This window comes from Xenia sp. Carnegie-2017, unplaced genomic scaffold (genome assembly GCF_021976095.1).
Source record: "Xenia sp. Carnegie-2017 unplaced genomic scaffold, XeniaSp_v1 HiC_scaffold_25, whole genome shotgun sequence".
Classification (NCBI taxonomy): Eukaryota; Metazoa; Cnidaria; class Anthozoa; order Malacalcyonacea; family Xeniidae; genus Xenia; species Xenia sp. Carnegie-2017.
The window spans coordinates 2,108,518-2,127,294 of NW_025813488.1; the positions used below are offsets into that span (position 1 = coordinate 2,108,518).

Consider the following 18,777-nt stretch of genomic DNA (forward strand, 5'->3'; position numbering starts at 1 on the left):
GCCACTGTATTGCTTTGTCCAAGCATACCACTTTATGTTCATGCGATGGTGGGCTTAATAAACTGCATCATTTACCTTCATTGCGTATTCTCATAAAAGACTTAAATTGTGCAGAAAGAAAATGAAGTAGATGTTGTTATACAACAAATACGGCTAACCTGACGTTTACTCCTCATTTGACTCTGAAGATGACTACCGCTAAGGTTGTTGAAACGTCAGTCAACATCAACAAAAACAGTCCTTCTCAGGACTTTATTAACCTGGACGATCTACATTTACAAACATGTTACAAACATGTGAAGTAGATGTTGATACCCAGATTCAAGTGGAAATAACATGGCAAAAAAAAGGAACGACTACTTACTACTAAGGAAATTTATTTTCAAATTTACAATGCGAACTTTAATTTATTTACATCTACGTTGGAAAGTCATTGTTTGTTTGTACATGTAGTTCGTACGATGAACATCTCCAAACATGTAACGGACACTCCATCAATCCAGTCATTTTACGAGTCATTATAGTACACATTATTTTACAATACACTACCTTATTGTCAAAGTATATATGCTTCGCATATCTAAATTTTAGTTAAAGAAATTAAACAACATTTATTTTAACGTTCAAAACTCAACAATTAGAAAATAAGATAATCTTCTCGGATTTTTTTTTCATACACGGACTCCACCATCTGAATTCTTCGTCAAAGGTTTTTTGGTCTTATTTGCGCCTTCGTCTGTGGGCGAAAGTTTACTTCTGTAAAACACACACAATAAACTTGTTACAATCTCCATCATATATATATATATATATATGATGTATACGTCCTGTGTCCCAAGTGCAGGAGTCACCATTTTACTATGGTGATAGCCGGGAGGGCACATTGTTATACACTTTGTATATATATATATATATACATAAAAGATAAAAGTTTCTCCGGATTTTAAATGATTTTTATTGAGCTTTCGACTCGTTGCTTCGAGCCTTCATCAGAATGAGGATATTTATTTACACGTGCTTTTTAGCTTGGAGACGTTTAGAGCGTCTAATTGGATGAGTGGGTGGATTAATGTGATTGGATGGGGTGAAATGCGTTTCCATGGGTTTTGGTGTGTTGTTAATATGATTGGTGTTAATAATATTAGAGTGTAGTGTTTTAGTTTTGGTGTTGTTTGTAGTTTTTTTGTCCTTTTTCTTTAGCCATAAAACGACGAGATCCGAACTCACTACCGGCAGAACATACCCAGGACGGGGCGGGTGGCTGAATGGTTAATTGCGTGAGCTTTAAGCCAGACGGCGCGGGTTCAATCCCGGCTCGTGGCACATCTGGCAATGTGTCTGAAAACCTAGCCCGGGTTGACCAAAGCCATGTGAGGGAAATTTGGTAGAGGAAACTATGTCCTCGATGGACTGTATCTGCATCTGCAATGTTGCAGCCTTGTCACCCTGTGTCACGCTGATATCAGCGTTGTAGTTGCGTGAAGGGTACGGAGTGATTGTAGTCTGATCAGCTGCCTTCACTATAATTTCAGTGACCAGGATGTTCCACTTTGTGTGTGGAACCCTCATACGTCGAAACGACGGAGTCCATTTACTTACTTATCAATAAATAAATAGTGTGTTAATCTTTTAAAATACATAGTTATCAATAAAAAAATAGTGTGTTAATCTTTTAAAATACCTAGTTATCAATAAAAAAAATAGTGTGTTGATCTTTTAAAATACCTAGTTATCAATAAAAAAATAGTGTGTTAATCTTTTAAAATACCTAGATATCAATAAAAAAATAGTGTGTTGATCTTTTAAAATACCTAGTTATCAATAAAAAAATAGTGTGTTAATCTTTTAAAATACCTAGTTATCAATAAAAAAATGTGTTAATCTTTTAAAATACCTAGTTATCAATAAAAAAAATAGTGTGTTGATCTTTTAAAATACCTAGTTATCAATAAAAAAAATAGTGTGTTGATCTTTTAAAATACCTAGTTATCAATAAAAAAAAACGGACCGTACCTCACAAGCCAGCATATTACAAGGAGCAGAATTAATATTATAAAGCCCAAGATGGCGTAAACAATCACATGTTGCTCTTCGTTAAGCAATCCTTTCTGTTTGCTCGCTTGTACAGAGAGAACACCATCAGTTGGAACATTCGACGAGTTGCAGCCTTTTAGTTGTGGTTTAATATTTGGTGGATGACCTTCACTTGAACAGCTAGGCATTTCAAACTCACAAGGTTCTGCGGAAGAAATTTTTTTAAAAAAAGACTTGATGTTTAAGACTGCCGTGTTAGATTAGTCAATTCAACATGCTAAAATCGACATACCATCATCCTTACAAACGTAAATAACGAGCTTCATGTGATGCGTTCGACAATAACCGCCATTTCTATTGTGGATGCTGTCAAGAGAACCATTTGATGTCGCTGAAGACAGAAAGAGATTTCATATTGCAGAATCGTTCCATTAAAATTTTATCACGCAAGTGATACATATAAGTTTACATATAACTGTTATTTGTGAACCTGACCAGTGAGTGACCAATTACAAAGTGAAATCACGTCATGTGACAGTTGCGTAGCTATATCACGCAAGTGATACATATAAGTTTACATATAACTGTTATTTGTAAACCTGACCAGTGAGTGACCAATTACAAAGTGAAATCCCGTCATGTAACAGTTGCGTAGCTATATCACGCAAGTGATACATATAAGTTTACATATAACTGTTATTTGTAAACCTGACCAGTGAGTGACCAATTACAAAGTGAAATCACGTCATGTGACAGTTGCGTAGCTATATCACGCAAGTGATACATATAAGTTTACATATAACTGTTATTTGTAAACCTGACCAGTGAGTGAGCAATTACAAAGTGAAATCACGTCATGTGACAGTTGCGTAGCTAGTTATATGTTTTTCACTTATTACTAGCATCTATTCTTTTCTTTTTTTTCCGAACACCGAAATAAGTGAATGGCACGAGAAAACGTTCGGGCAACCTACACTACGGCTGTGTGCATGCTTAGCTTTAAAGTCAATTATATCACCTGCCAAAAACATTTGAAAACAAGCAACTATTTCATACGTATAGTTCACAAACAATGACTTATTTGGCCAAAGTTCACCAAATCACTGTAATAATGATCGTTGGTACAAGCTGCCGCCTTAAAAATATTCAGGGCTCAATCGGACTCTTAAAAATAATGGGGATGCGTGTCATGAGAGACGGAGAAAAATATTTGCCTCGTTTACTTCAAGCTTTTATCGGTCTTTCAAAGTGTTTTTTTTTTCATTGAGTCTTAATCGAAGAAAGAAAGAAATTGGCAAATAAGCATCCTAAAACATGATGATGGCCCATCCCTTTAAGGACGATCCAGCGTTTAGTGTTAACAAATAAGGACAGTTGAATCTTATATTGATTTTCCTTCGTACAATGCAGTTGGAGAAAAAAATTTACTAATTGGATTTGTCATAGAGATATGCACATCCAGAGACGAACTGTTATATATTTGAACTCAACATCGCAACATGATAGTTAAGTACGATGTGCACATAACGTAAACCGATCAGCAGCTTTGTTGGCCCTCTTGGCTTAGTCCTGCGATATAAATTTCAAGACATTTACGTCGTTCATACCTTTGAGAATCTACTATTTCCGCGGAGAGGATAAAGTAAAAAATTCGCATGCAGGATTTCATTTTCCATGTACAACCACCCCTGTCCAAAACATATTCTCAAAGAAGAAAGACGTGTAGAAAATGTTTCCATAAACATAATCTATCTCATAACGAAGGGGAGGGGGGAGCACTGCAGATGCAAGGAAAGTCGAAAATTCCTGATTTTCACGAGTTTTACAGGACCATCAGCGACAATGCCGCTCTTGTGTCACACATAGCTAAAGTTTGTCCCAAACGATCAAAAAGAGCAGAAACATGGTTGCTCTAGATGACAGATGAACTTCACTTCGTTGGAGCTGAACGGTGTTAATACGTAAACCAGGCTCAGGTTGAATACTGAGTACTGTACATGCAATGAATAAGCTTTACATGTCACAAATAATGACTGATAATGACAGTTATATACTCACAGATGAAATAGTAATGATTTCCACCATGATACGGGTGTTTAGTACTGTCGGCATGTCGACTGGCGAACGTCTGCTTAACAAAGTCAACTTCTTTCCCCATTGGGTCTTTTTTACAAGTTAATAGTTCTTTTACGTTTGATTCGTTTTTAATGTCGCAACTCATGTAACTCTCTCTGTCAACCAAAAGGACATTGGAGTACATCATGCTACGCGTGGGGTTATCATCAGTTTTACCCGCCCACAATGAAATGTGGGGACACATGAAGATCATATTGCTCATTGCTTTCACGTTAATTTTGTATCCTTCCTGTCCATTTTTGTTCAAGTTGAATCTGAACAAAGAACGATGTTTTGCTTTTGATGAACTTTATAACATGAAGTATTAATGAAAGTCATGTTACAAAGGCAGATGGAATTTTTTCGATAAATAAATAATTGTTAAATGAGGTTGAGCGTGACATCCAGAATGACGTCAGCAGAGGTTTGCGTCATAACCGGAAGCTGTAGACCGAGGCAGATAACGACAACCGAGGCCTCACGCAAAAACTCGATCTAACAACTATTTTATTCTCCACCGTAACTAACTCTAACAGAAATAAAACATTTCAAGATGAAACACTTTCAAAACTTCAGCTAATGTATCCTGGTTAGGCAGTTATAATTGCATAAACCATATTTTGTAAGTATAAACGTGATACTTACAGAATACCGCGAATTACTGGTACATAAGACGTCATCAGGGCCGTCCTCAGAACAATAATTAGGGGGGGTGCGAGTGTTTTATTCATATATTGACTTGCTGCCGACTGATTTCTTTTGAAAGCTATTTACTGAGTGAATCCACCTTTCCGATTGTTAACACACGTGTCAAAAATACGAGATCAAATTACAAAATTCTGAAAATCAAATCGTCGGACATAGTACTGTATGTGTAGAATGGTGGCAATAAAATGGTTAGGAGATGCTCTTGGGGCATTTGCATATCTTATTTTAGAAATACTAATTATAAAGACAGAGGGTGTAAGAGTAAATAAAAACTATTTTTCATCAAATCAAAGTAAAGCTTGGATGTGACATGCAAGATGCAGATACAAAGTTATAGAGAGAAATAAAAACATATCTAACATTGTCACAGCTATTACGGGTGCCGTAACGAAGTGTTGATGACTTTAATATGCATTTGTCAAATCAAGCTTAAGAAGACAAAGAGCATGCCAAAAATATATGATTTAAAATTTGCTTAGCGCATCTACAAGCACCAATTTCAAATTCAGAATTAATCTGAGCATTAGTAGTAGAGCTCGGTAACTCCACCAACTCTCCAAGTTCATGGTCAACTGTATGAACTAATACCGATCATGGAGTAATAAGCTCCCTCAGTTACAAATTTTCGGATAAATCATCTGCGCATGTGCAGTCTGCTTGAGCATGCGCAGTCGGCTTGACCAGCTCTCCAAGTTCATGGTCATGGCAACGACCAACTGCATCTACTAGCACCGGTTTTGAAGTAAATAGCATGCTTAGCAACAATTTAATTGAAGAATCATCTGCGCATGCGCTCGAGCTTGCGCAGTCCACTCAACTAATTGTTAATAGTCATGGCAACGACCAACTTCATGTACTTGCACTACATTTGTGGTAATTAGATCACTTAGTCGCAAATTATTAAAGAAATCATCTGTGCATGCGCAGTAGTGACTTTAATAATACCACAACTTTCGTAAACCTTTGAATTTATTTATATATATATAAAGCTAATACTAGGTATAGTAGATGTCAACTAGCAGTGGAAGCTAGGTGCGATATAGTATGCAGTGGCTTAGGGGCCCACACTTCGGTGGCGACCGCACTCTCCCTGCGTACCCCGAGCAAAGCCTATCGCAGGTGATCTCGGGGTCTGATGGGCGGAAGCTTGCTATTGCATCTCCCAAGTAGGATAGGGTGGAGGGGCCGAAATCTCCTACCGAAACGTTAACATGCGACGTTCTAGTGCCTTACGCTTAAGAAGGTATCGGGAAGCATGGACCGAAAACGGGGTTTTTTCTTTTGAATTTTATCTTTTTGTTTACATAAAAGAAAATAGAGCATCCAAGGATACTGCAAACGTTCTAACAATTTAGGGCTTTTTGAATTAGAACTTAAAACAACCTTTTACAATGCAAGTTTCTCATAACTCTCTCGTGATGAACGACAACAGCCTCCTTATACAATATAGCTCTCTCTTCGTGAACGAAAGCATCCATGGGCTTCATGGAAAAACGGGATTATCCACTTTTTTACAATAGTTTTTTTGAAGATAACATTTAATAAGCCAATTTGGCAACATACTCTGACACTGACACTATGTATAACTATGTTCTTTCACTTTTGGGTCTGTGTAAATCTTTGGTATTATATAGGTTTTTCGACTGTACCAATGTTGAGACAGACTGTGTTATATCACTGGGGATGTGTGACAACACCACATTTATGTCCCTGCATTCTACCTGTTAAGTTACCAGTCAATTGGAGTCAAATCTTTAATAAACTGCAAGTGGGCAAAATGTTTTTGCACAACAAATGTCTTGATTGCGCAATGTTTTGACTTTATTCCTAAGGCCTTCATCAGAGAATAGGGGGAAGCTGGTTAGAGTTTTATTTCTCAATCTCTCTTGATGTTTTCACACGATCTCTGTTTTTGTTCTTATGATAAGAAATTTGTCACGTACAAGCCACATCACCATCGAAGGATGTAGTTCTACATTAATATACTATGATAAAAATGTCGCTATGGCATGCACAAGCCCCAGCAAAATACTGATGTATAAAAATGGTCTGTCCTATTGTCTTGCGTCATCCCATACAATAGTTTTGTCTGTACAAGTTTGGGCTTCTGTTTGGACAGAAGGAAATTTCCCATCCCACCAAGGACCTTATAAGCCAGGGTACATTCTGTCTCAATGCTATGCCGAAGATACGCAAAAACATTCGCCATGCCGTCTAGGAGAAATTCTATGCATAAAGACAATCGGCAAAGTTCTGTGTTATGCCTATAAAAATGGCCGCTAGCGTCATTAAATCGTAAACGGTAGATTAGCATTCAAAGCTGTCGACAACATACATTTCTCATCTTCAAATGATGATTCAAATAACAAAAAATTTACAGAAACGATGTCTTATTCAGGTTTAGCACTCATTCTATCATTTACACCGTAGACATTTTCACGCTGGAAGCGCTAAAAAGTAAATAAAATGTCTAAGCATGCATGCCAAGGAAGAGAATATTACTAAATCGGTTTATACGAAACATGTGGCCATGGCAGGTGGAAGATGTAAAAATCATTACTATAAATAAGTAATACACTTACATTAAAGTGGGCAAAAATCTTCCCATCTTCATGGTAAAGGTTTTCAAATTTAAAGTGTTCAATGAAATTGAAAGGACGTTAAGGCGGAAGGCACTTCATAAAAACAATCAACGGAAGAGAAAGACATTATTATTCTTAATATTTTTAATAAAATAGTGAATGTATTCAAGGAATAAGGACACTTTGTATTAGTTTCATTTCACGATTTTTTTTAACAAGATTCTTTTGAACAGACTTTAAACTGAGAGAAATCGAAACATTGAAATACACAAAACTAAAATGAGTAAACAGAAACTAGAATTAGAAACTAGTATATATAATATATTAAATTGCCCACCGCCTTCCGTTCGATATATATCCCCTCAAAAACTTTAATTTAAACTCAAAATAACCAACAGCTCACCTGCAGTTGTTTGTTGTCCAGAAAACTGTAGGATAATGGGTAAGTATCACATAAGAAGGACAGCAAAATAAAATAATAAACCGACGAAAGCTATATCTGCCATCCATCACGGAGTTTTGTTTGTTTACGAATGACACGAAATGTGTCTAATTCACATCTCCCACAGGTTTTACAGACCACTACCACGTGACAATTTTCGACATGAATGAAACATTAATTGGACAATTGTGGATCACGTTCAAAAATGATTTCAAATAAAAACGCTCAGTTATACGATCATACGACAAAAATTTCACTGATGGAAAACTTTTATGTATTTTTGCCACGCGAATAACTCGGATAAGTACGTACAATTCAAATAATACCTTGAGAAATACGTACAATTCAAATGCTATTTTTCAGTTGAGTGAATAGGTGATGCTAATTTACGCCCCCTTAGCGTGGGAAAAGATGGGAACACCTAAAAGTTAAGGTGTGATATTTCCAATAAATTCAACCATAAAAGGATTTTGGCGCATTGAAACGATCCAATATTTATCATACAAGAACTACTAAAGTATTTTTACAATATCTCTGTATATAATATAGAAAATGAAAACAATTTGCTCAAATCCCTACGTCACACATAAGTGAATAAATAAGGAGCTTTAATAATTAATACTTTGTTGTAATTTTGACGCATTAAATTGCAAGTCCTTTCATCTTCTACAAGTCATCTCATTGAATCTCGCTTAGCCTGGAGTATATAAGCAACCAAACTATTTAGTCATCAGAAACTATTCTTTTCTACATCTAAATTCTTGAATACCACCAAAGTCTTTTCTCGTCGACTCTTTCGTGAAATCAATCAAAATGACCGTGCCTGATCTAGATCTTTAAAGTGGTACTATGACGAAAACTGAACGTTAAAAAATCATCGATTTTAGCATTCAATAGTTTAAACACATATCAATTATTGCTTTCGTAAAATTTAAGCAAAAATAATAGTATAACGAGGGAGTTATGAACATTTGAAATGTCTAATTTTCATGTCCGCCATTAGTATACAAAGTAATACATAAATAGAGCAAAAAAATGTCAAATTCATCGAGATCTAGCTCGCTTTCTGAGTCTTCGATCGAGACAAACGCATCGATTTCTTCATCGGAATTCATGACGGCAAATTCGGACGAATCTAATTCGGAAATTTTGCCATTTGCTATGACGTCACAAGCACCTTCCTTCTTGAAAATTCAAATATGGCGCATTTTAATGGCGGCTCTTAAAGTTCAAGTTTTATCGCTACGTAACTCGAGCAGCATGAAATACATTGCGCTAAAATTTCGCCAGAAGAGATTTTTTTACATACACTATTAATCTATGAAAAAAAAACGAGAGGCAAAATTTTCGTCATAGTACCACTTTAAGTTCGGCTTAATGAGAAAATTTTTCTACAAAATCCAGACAGGTTAATTTCCTACTCGAGAAGACATGTGCTTCAAGAAATTCACACTTCAGTTGAAACAATAATCTCACCTCAAAATGAACTTAATCCGCGGAATAAATATATTGTTTTTGTACTTGTGGAAATATGTATTAATAAAAATTACAGATGACTTGTTTCACGGACTCGGAGTCACAGAATAGAAACAAACAGTAGTCTCACTCCATTGTGCAACTCGGTGCTTTGTATTTAATTAGATTACTGGCTGCGGTAAGCCATCTTGGCGCTCCTATTGGTCAAAAAAAGTAATAGACTGGCTGCGACTATGCAAATCACATGCGTAATAAGAGATGCGCTGCACAAAATTTCTGTAGAGTGGAAAGTGGAACTACCGTTTGTTTCTGTACTGTGTCGGAATGAAATCTATAAATTACACTCCTTAGAGTTCCAGAAATTACACTCCTTAGAGTTCCAGAAATTACACTCCATAGAGTTCCAGAAATTACACTCCTTAGAGTTCCAGAAATTACACTCCATAGAGTTCCAGAAATTACACTCCTTGGAGTTCCAGAAATTACACTCCTTAGAGTTCCAAAACTACACTCCTTAGAGTTCCAGAAATTACACTCCTTAGAGTTCCATAAATTACACTCCTTAGAGTTCCAAAACTAGACTCCTTAGAGTTCCATAAATTACACTCCTTGGAGTTCCAGAAATTACACTCCTTAGAGTTCCAAATCTACACTCCTTAGAGTTCCATAAATTACACTCCTTAGAGTTCCAGAACAACTAACTCCAGATCAACGAATTTAATAAAGAAATTTTTTTCTTACTATATGTAGTTAGTTTTATGTAAATGCCTTGATCATTGGAATTCAAAGTAAAGAATTCGCCGTGTTGAAACACTGTCGATTGATAGATTCATTCAAATTGTTGAAATAAATTTGATTTATTGATTGATTTTAAACGTGCCGGGTATCTTTTAACTGCTCACATTATTGCATTTACGCACGTATTAGGAAACGTTCAAACCTTGGCTTGTCTTCCTCACCATCAAAGAGTCCTACTTCCTGCGAAAGAAATTGAGAAAAGCAAGCTGTAAGAAGGAAAAGACGGCTTTCCCCCACACCTGTCGCTGGTCACAGTTGAAGGAACAGATCGTGTTATTGTCGTCAGACATGTACCAGGTGACCAGAGTTGCAGCCAATGAAAACGATCGACAGTTGTAGCAAAAATAAGCATTGGCTACAAGCCGAAATGACCTCACTCAACAAGGATTTTGCTCATTGAGGCGAGCTGAGAACGTTTCGGAGCTCACTGGTGCGATCCGAAAAATCAAAACATGAAAGCAGAAATTTGAAAATGATCCATGAAAAACACAATGTTCGTTATGTGATGAGGCGGGACTTCGAAAATTTTCTCTGCTTACTAACAAATCTACGGTATTTTTCGACGAGCAAGAAAAATGGAAGAAATACACGAGAGACATTTCTACGACGAGGAGCAAAATGAAGTCAACTGTTCACTTGGATACGACAAGGGTAATCTCCAGCTACAACTAAACGCAGATATTTTGCAAAACGGACGTCCCGGCCACGCGCGCAAAAATAGCATACAAACCGGGATGTGTTCCCCCGATTTTGGAATCTTAAAAATGGCATCTCCAGATCTCGAGAAGATGCTGATCGCTTTCCAGACGGGAAATAACGAAAGCACAAAATGCTGCCCGAGTAATATGACAAACGAACAAACTAGTGCTTCCACAGCGACCAAAGGGTTGCCGGAGGTGTTGCAAGAGTTACACGATCGTCAAGATAACAATGAATACAAGGGAATGTTACAGCAGATAAACACAGGAGAGACAATAGTTACGGAGGAAACGATAAATTCTTCTGATCAACTCTATCTGGCGACCGATGTTAACGGGCTCATGGCGGTCGCTGACAACAGGGAGAAATTTAAAACTGCACAAACTTTTAGCACCACTTTTTCTACTAATGATAATCAACTAAAACACGCTCCAAATAGGACTTATGTGCTTCCCAATTGTGCAACGCTATTACCTAACACCCAATTTTACACGACTCCATTACATAATAACGTGGAAGATTACGAAGCGGTAAATCAATTACACGCTCTTACGGCGTACAACAACGTTCTTGCTGCGAGCACGCCATTTCCAACACAGATGTACAAACTTGACGGCAGTGCAGCATTTGAAGAAAGCAACACGTCGATACAACCGATAAATCTTGACATGCAGGAAATGGTCAAGCGCGAGAGAAAGAAACAACGAAACAGAGTTGCCTCGTCGAAATGTCGGAAAAAGAAGCTGGAAAAGGAGGCCGTTTTGGAATCGACCGTGAAAGAGCTGCGAGCTAGAAACGTTGAGCTCACAACGCTCGCGAATGCTCTTAAGCAACAAATATGCGAACTTAAGCAAAGGGTTATGGATCACGTGACCGAAGGTTGTCCAATCACGTTGACTAGGGTCGAAGAACAAGATGATCTTTATAATGAAGAAGAATGGAGGACGTTTAGTGAAAAAACGTGACACGGAGGGATGCAAGGACATAGCATAACAGTTCATAAGATTACTGAAAATCGTAGAATACGAAAGTGATAAGCCATCACTCATCAGAGTATAAACCATGACAGGTTTTGGGTTGAATTTAATTTATTCACACGAGAAAACCTACTTATATCGAGACGTTGTAAGTTGAAAGAAAGCATGCAACGACTGCGATTGTTCAATAGTTGTGAAAGATATTTGTCAAAATTAATACCAAGATTTGAAATGCTGAAATACAAAGCAGGACTTGCATTTCACACAATGTTCAGAAACGTGTTTTTTCCATACCATTTCATTTGCGAAATTCGCGCGCGAGCCTATTAGTGTGTCGTTGTCTGTGGTGTATTACTAATTACGAGGCCTGTAGGCTAAGATAAAGTTAAAGGCCTTTAAGCGATACCTATTCCTCCTACTAAGTTTAGTTTTCCTTTGTTTTGCATTTCCTGTTAGTAACCCCAACGGGTAAAAAAATGGGAAAAGTTCATTTTAAAGTTAAAACGAAATTTCAAAAATCATTGACATGGTCTGGGAAATTTTAATATTCCTTGAGTTCTGAGCATTTAACATTTGAAAAGTAGATAGTACGAAAGCCATTTTCCCTTTGCATTCAATTGCTTTAAGGTTTCAACAGCGTAAATCATCTAAGTTAAGCACACTTAGCTAGCCGCCACCACGGAAAGCAAAAACGTTCAATCCTAAATGTGTCCAGATACAACTGGCCTGTCAAAAGCCCGGGCCTGTAGGCTCAAGCCTACTCAGCCTACTTGATAATCCCCCCCCCGTCGTTGAAGCAAAATTTCGGAAAGTTGAAATCAAAATATGAGCAAATTCGAACAGAAACACGAGAAAATAGGCTAGTGGTAGGATAAAACAGGAGAAAGAGAGGGAATACTGTATGGAGAAAATAAAATATCTTTATGAGAAACGTACCTGGTTTTTGAAATTTTTTCATTTTGAACTTTTTTCCAGTTCGAGAATTTCTTTATGAAATGGTTAAAATTATTTTACCATTCTTTCGAGATGTGTAGTCAATAATTGAGAATATTTTACAATTCTTCCAAATTGTATACCAAAAGAGTGAAAATATTTTACCATTCTTCCAAGATGTGTGTTGTCGCCATTCATATTTGAGATTTTCCGAAACGACAACAATAACAGGTGAATGAATGCCTTTCTCAAATATGAGTGGAGTGAGACAACCTCGTTCCAGGTCCTTTTGATGGCGACACGCCATCCCCTTCCTAAAGAGTAATAAAGATTACCATGTAATGGAGCAATTGCCACGTTCTCATTCGGACAGAGGAACGCAATGGTATCTCATGAGAGTTGATAGGATTATTATAATTACTCTATTACATTTATAATTATAACTATTGTTACAAGAATATTACTTAATGTTTATTGTGTTTGCACTTGCTTATGAAAATAGAGGAGACCTTCGTGAGAACTCGAGAGATCAGTGCTAGCCCGAGACCGAAGGTCGAGCTTGAGAGTTCTCACAACCGTCTCCGAGATGTGCATAAGCCAGTGCATACCACTGAAACATGAAAAACTTTTTTTCTTTTATAAAATAACAACAATGCCAAAAAGACAATTTAAAACAAACGTTTCAATATTTCCTCTAACATGTATTCATGATTGATTTCAAATTCTCTTCGATTGATTTAATTGGTTGAGCCCAAATCTGTTTGCACAGACTAATGCAAACACTGCTATAGACCAATCACCGCACGCGTTTTATCGTTTTTATTTCATAATTAAAATCATTAATAGAGATTATTATAGAAACGCAAGAGCATCTCGTGAGAGTTTATAGTATTAAACAAATACGTTTTGAAAACTCGAATGAATGCCAGTGAAGAAGGAATGTGTAGCGTTATATAGAATTATTTCTCCAAAGAATAGTGTTTCTCGCGAAATAGTGACTTTAAACATAAGGTAGGTGGTTATGAGTAGACAGCAATGACCTAGAACCCAGTCTACTAGATATCTGACTCTGCCAAAATTCTATAGTTACGAGTGAGGCAAGCCGCCATCTTGAAAGGTGGCAAAACTGACGATATTTACGATTAATATCTGCTTTTCCTTAGTTGATATATGTTTGCAAAGTTGAAAGTCTAGGTTTGATTTTTACAATTTTAGATTGGACTGTTTTTGAAACATTCGTTTTACTTATTTCGGACTTTAAGTTTTATTTTTGGCATCTTTCAAAATGGCATCCTCGCCTCACATTTTAATTAGTTAGGACAACTAGGGAACTGGGTTCTAAATCATTGGTGGACAGTATCACAATGACAAGCCAACTGGTAAAACCGGCGTCTTCACAAATGACTTGACTAAAGAAAGCCCACATAGTGGTTATTTCAACACGCAGAAAAATTCAATTGTACAAAAGTCAAAAGTAAATGACCACCATTTATATAAATATGATTACGGATGAAAATCGTTTCTTAGAAATAGCTTCAATATGCATACGTAGAATATAAAATTTCAAAAATTTCTACATTTATAGTTATTGCCACATGAAATTAGCGCAGCAGCTGCTTGTGAGTATGTATGACATAAGAACATTAAGAGTCCACGATTGATATTGTTCTTATCTACCATCTCTGCTAATAGCCTTGTAGAACAAGTTAAAAAAAGCGCCATGCGAGAGAAGTCTGTGTGTGCTAACAATGATATAATTTACAACATAAGTATATTAAATACATTTACAAGGCAGTTATCAAAAATAACGAATGAAAATAATTTTAGATCTCTTATACAAATTTTTCTTTTTGTTTCCCGTCGTCAATTAGCTGAGGTCCTCACTCTTAAGCAGTGAACTGTGTACATCAACTGGAACGCTAACAACGCCGCTATCTTTGAAGCCAAAAACGAAGCCCATTTTTCTGAGTTTTTTTAGAAGTTTTATGATACTATTTTGGAAATTCAAAAACGAACCACACAAATACAGTAGCGAAAATTGCCATAAAAAGTTTCACCACACAAGATTTTCAGAACTGGGTTTAAAATGGCGTATAGAACAAGCATCGGCGTTAGCGTTCCAGTCAATATAACAGTTCACTGGCCTTCCTTGTCACTCGTTACCAGTGCTCGTTATACAGTATGCTCGGATATTTCGTCCTCACAAACCCCATTGCCGACCGGTAATGTTGTGGTCACGAGACCATTAAGAATGACCTCACATCTATAGTTCGACGTCATATCATCGCTCTGTTGTATGTTTTTAAGCCCCCTTTGAGCCTCAATATCATTGTGATGGTCGTAATCATCCTCCGATGCACCACCAGGGCCACTGCGTCGTCGTATCATTTGTTCGTATTCGCTAGCACAACACAAAGGCATGTTCTTTATGGGTACAAGTTTATTGAATCGCGTATAATCCACAACGAGTTGACCTTTAAGACGCAAATCATCATGACAGGGCATCGGGAAGAAGTTATAGCCCCATACGATCTCGTGAGCGGTATATGACATGCGAGCCTGCATGGTGAGGCCAGTAGATTCTATGACTCCTTCGAGGAACACAACAAGCTCAACATTTGCTCTTAACATGTCCAGACTGCTCATTCTATATAATGGACTTCCACGGTCAATGACATGCGCAATAGTGCTTGGTATGAGCAAAAAGGAGTAGTATACGTTCTCCGAGGCAGAAATGCCATTACCGATTTTCAACTTCTCGTGAAAGTAAGGTAGCTCTCCTTCGTTCGTTTGTCGTGTGTAGTACATTTCCACTTGCAAATGACATTCCACGAGTTGCGACTGTCGTAGATCGCCGACGCGAAACATCAAGCAAAGACGATCATCCCGTTTTCCGATGACGGCCTTCTCCGAGAATAGAACGGTCCGAGATCGTTTCTTGGGCCTCGAGACTTTCGCAAATATTATCCCTAGCAACGTCGCATTAATAAACGATCCGACTAAAGTTTGAATAAGTAAAAGGATAACTCCTTCTGGACAATTGGGCGTTACCTAGACGTGAACAAAGCAACGTAAATACAAATAACAAATGTAAACAACAAAATGTCAATAACAAATCTTTTCAGACAAGAAGCTGCAGTAGGCTACTAGCATACTACACTGTACATACCTTCCTATTGATTAAAAACTGATGTGACAAGTATACATCGGGTACATCGACAAAAAAACCACAAATATTAGTTTTAGGAAAAGTTTTCCGTGTACAAACAATATACGTTGAATTTTGCGTGTAAACAAACTATTTTGTGCTAATAAATATTCGCCGATGAAAATACACACACACACACCCAGACGATAAGATGTTTAAATATATATATTGATGACTGTTAACGACTAAATTTCTGATATCATTATGGCGGTTAGATAAGGCGTTATAAGGTCTCGAGGCTGTTGGCAAGGAATGACTAATGTCATCTAATATCCACGTCATAACACAAAAAAACGCAACAAAACAAACACCAACTCGAACGAAATCTACTCCGTAAGTTCGATAGACGGGAATAATTGATAACAATTTGATAAATAAACTTGAAATTAGCTACATGCAAGCTCTCTTTAATTGAACAATTACAAATTAATAAATTTTTTATGGCATACGAAAACGACGATTCAGTTCCATTGTCAAGGTGACGCTATAATAGACATGAATAACGCATGCCATATTACGGCGATGTTGGAATATCGAAATATACATCAGAGTACATCGACAACTGCCGAATATTTCCTGACTTACAAGCAATTATGTTGAAATTATTTCAACACATGCGATGTGGCAATATACAGGGTTTAAACATCTCGTCACATTAATAAAAAAGCAAAACTGCAAGGACATGGCTAACCCGTAAAATAACGCAATAACAAAACACGAGCGACTTCCCTTACAAGCATTGTTCGATCGTCATGACACTTCACAACAAATCTTGCCGAGAGTTAAGGCCATTACTTAGCAAATTTTATCAATTGGATAGTCAAAACAAATTAATTCTATTAACAACCCCTATGAGATTCTATTGGTTTAACCATAAACAAGCGAATTCCTGGGCATTTATCAAATACTTTATCTCTTCGATCGTTTCATAGACAAAGAAGGTTAGTATTCTAGTGTAATTGAGCGCACAGACATGAAAAAATTTACCTGTCGACCACCATAACCGATTGTAGTTTGCGTTTCAATAGAAAATAGGAAAGCGCTTGTCCAGTCTTGGACTTTCTCAATACAGTAAAATTGGCCGTCACCACGTACTTGTCTACTATAGTCGATCAGACACCAAAGAGTACCAAAGCCAGACCAACTGGCCAGGTACACGACCGAGTAGATTAGCAAGATGTATCGAGTAGACATGTCCAAAACTGTAGTGAATAAATCGCCGTAAAATCTCTCTCGCTTTCCCGGAATATTTGTATTTGTAACCTTAATTCGGCCATTTTGTGACACGAGTCGTCGCTTTCTGTGTGAAGCAACGTGACAAGTATCGACTCCCTCGAACTTCTCGTGTTCATTAGCTGGGTTTTTACTACGCATTATCGTCATTTCTGTCGGCATTTTGCCACTGGAATGACTTGGTCCATGCAACCAAGCTCTCGGCATTTTTAAAACGATAATACAATGATAATCCAGATGCCCTTCTCTTCGCTATGTACTCTTTATATTATTAATCCGACGTAAACAAATACATGTAAAACGGCTGGTGCTTTCATTGAAAGAATACTCCTCCCTCGTTCGCAGTTTGTATCATCTAAATACCGACGAAACCGCTCTTGTGCTGTATGTAATATGATGCACGTAATGGTCGTCGGACCGGAACTTACCTCTCTGGCGAGCAAAATACAACAATATAACGCATGAATAGAACGCCAGTCAGTGTCGTGTGCAATATCACTCAACGGCCTTTCTCTTTGACAGATGTTGCATAAAATGTCACGAAATTCGCTGGAAGAAATAATCGTTTCGATCATTTTATAATTCATCAAGGCCTATCGTGCAGTTTCTGCCGACAAAGAAAACCAAGATTATTCAAACGTGTCGAAATGAAGAAAGTGTCTTTGAATTTGAACACTCGAAGAAAGCAGTAAAGTAAAAACGGATGGGCTGTAGCTAAGTGTAAAAAGACGCTTGCTACGTTGAAAACTTTGCGGCTTCCCTATTGAAGGGGAAGTTTATTTGATTACATCAAGAAACAAACATCAATTTTAATCACAGTGGGATTCGTATGGATGTTTACAGAAACGAAAATGTCCACATATGGACGATTTCCATTCCCTTGTCATCTACCCTTAATTTCGTTATGTTGTCACGCATATTTTGTGACGTTTAAATCGTAACTGGATAAAGACTATTATTTCGATTTGTTCCTTTTCGAATGTCAACACTTAAGTTTCAAAGTTTGTTAATTAAGACCCTGCCCACACTAATGCGTTTTCGAAACGCTCCGTTTTCATCGAAATGAAAATGCATTGTTTTTATTTCATCCACACCACCGTTTTCATTGCGTTTTCGGCTGTCCACACTACAACACTTGAAAACGATGAATATGTGATATATTTAACTGCGCATGTTTATACATAAAACGCCCAAGGTTGTTATGACATCAGTGACATTTTCCGCTATTTCAGGACGTCATTGACGTCATCGTTTTTAAAAGCTCCGTTTTTGACCGTCCACACTAAAAAAAACGCACCGTTTTCAAATTGCTCCACTTTGGAGAGCGTTTTCGAATCGACCCGTTTTCATTTGGCAGTGTATCCGTTTTTGAGCGTTTCAGTGTGGACGGAAAGCAAAAACGCAGCAAAAAGTATCCGTTTTCAAACGAAAACATATTAGTGTGGATGGGTCTAAATTCCCGATGTCGGACTGCGGGTCACTTTAATTAATGCAAGTGTTGAGCAGTGAATGAGTTCTTATCTCATGTAAAATCTTATGGTTGCGAGAAGTTCTAAATTTGTCTACAATTTC

General features: G+C 37.2%; 3 protein-coding genes across 3 annotated transcripts; 1 reads left to right on the forward strand and 2 right to left on the reverse strand.

The window, feature by feature from the left end:
* Positions 1–360: 360 nt before the first annotated feature.
* Positions 361–7,991, reverse strand: LOC124453686 (ephrin-B2-like). The gene is made up of 5 exons (XM_047004509.1): positions 7,843–7,991; positions 4,093–4,424; positions 2,327–2,425; positions 2,014–2,239; positions 361–756 (listed from the first exon to the last, which is right to left on the reverse strand). Exons 1-5 carry the CDS (start codon positions 7,947–7,949, stop codon positions 672–674), a joined length of 849 nt encoding a protein of 282 aa, XP_046860465.1. The 5' UTR covers positions 7,950–7,991; the 3' UTR covers positions 361–671.
* A 2,575-nt stretch (positions 7,992–10,566) lies between these two features.
* On the forward strand, positions 10,567–12,105 carry LOC124453684 (transcription factor AP-1-like). The gene has a single exon (XM_047004507.1). It carries the CDS (start codon positions 10,731–10,733, stop codon positions 11,817–11,819), a length of 1,089 nt encoding a protein of 362 aa, XP_046860463.1. The 5' UTR covers positions 10,567–10,730; the 3' UTR covers positions 11,820–12,105.
* Positions 12,106–14,216: 2,111 nt separating this feature from the next.
* LOC124453683 (ATP-sensitive inward rectifier potassium channel 11-like) lies at positions 14,217–18,264 on the reverse strand. The gene is made up of 2 exons (XM_047004506.1): positions 16,960–18,264; positions 14,217–15,815 (listed from the first exon to the last, which is right to left on the reverse strand). Exons 1-2 carry the CDS (start codon positions 17,410–17,412, stop codon positions 14,937–14,939), a joined length of 1,332 nt encoding a protein of 443 aa, XP_046860462.1. The 5' UTR covers positions 17,413–18,264; the 3' UTR covers positions 14,217–14,936.
* Between the last annotated feature and the right edge of the window lie 513 nt (positions 18,265–18,777).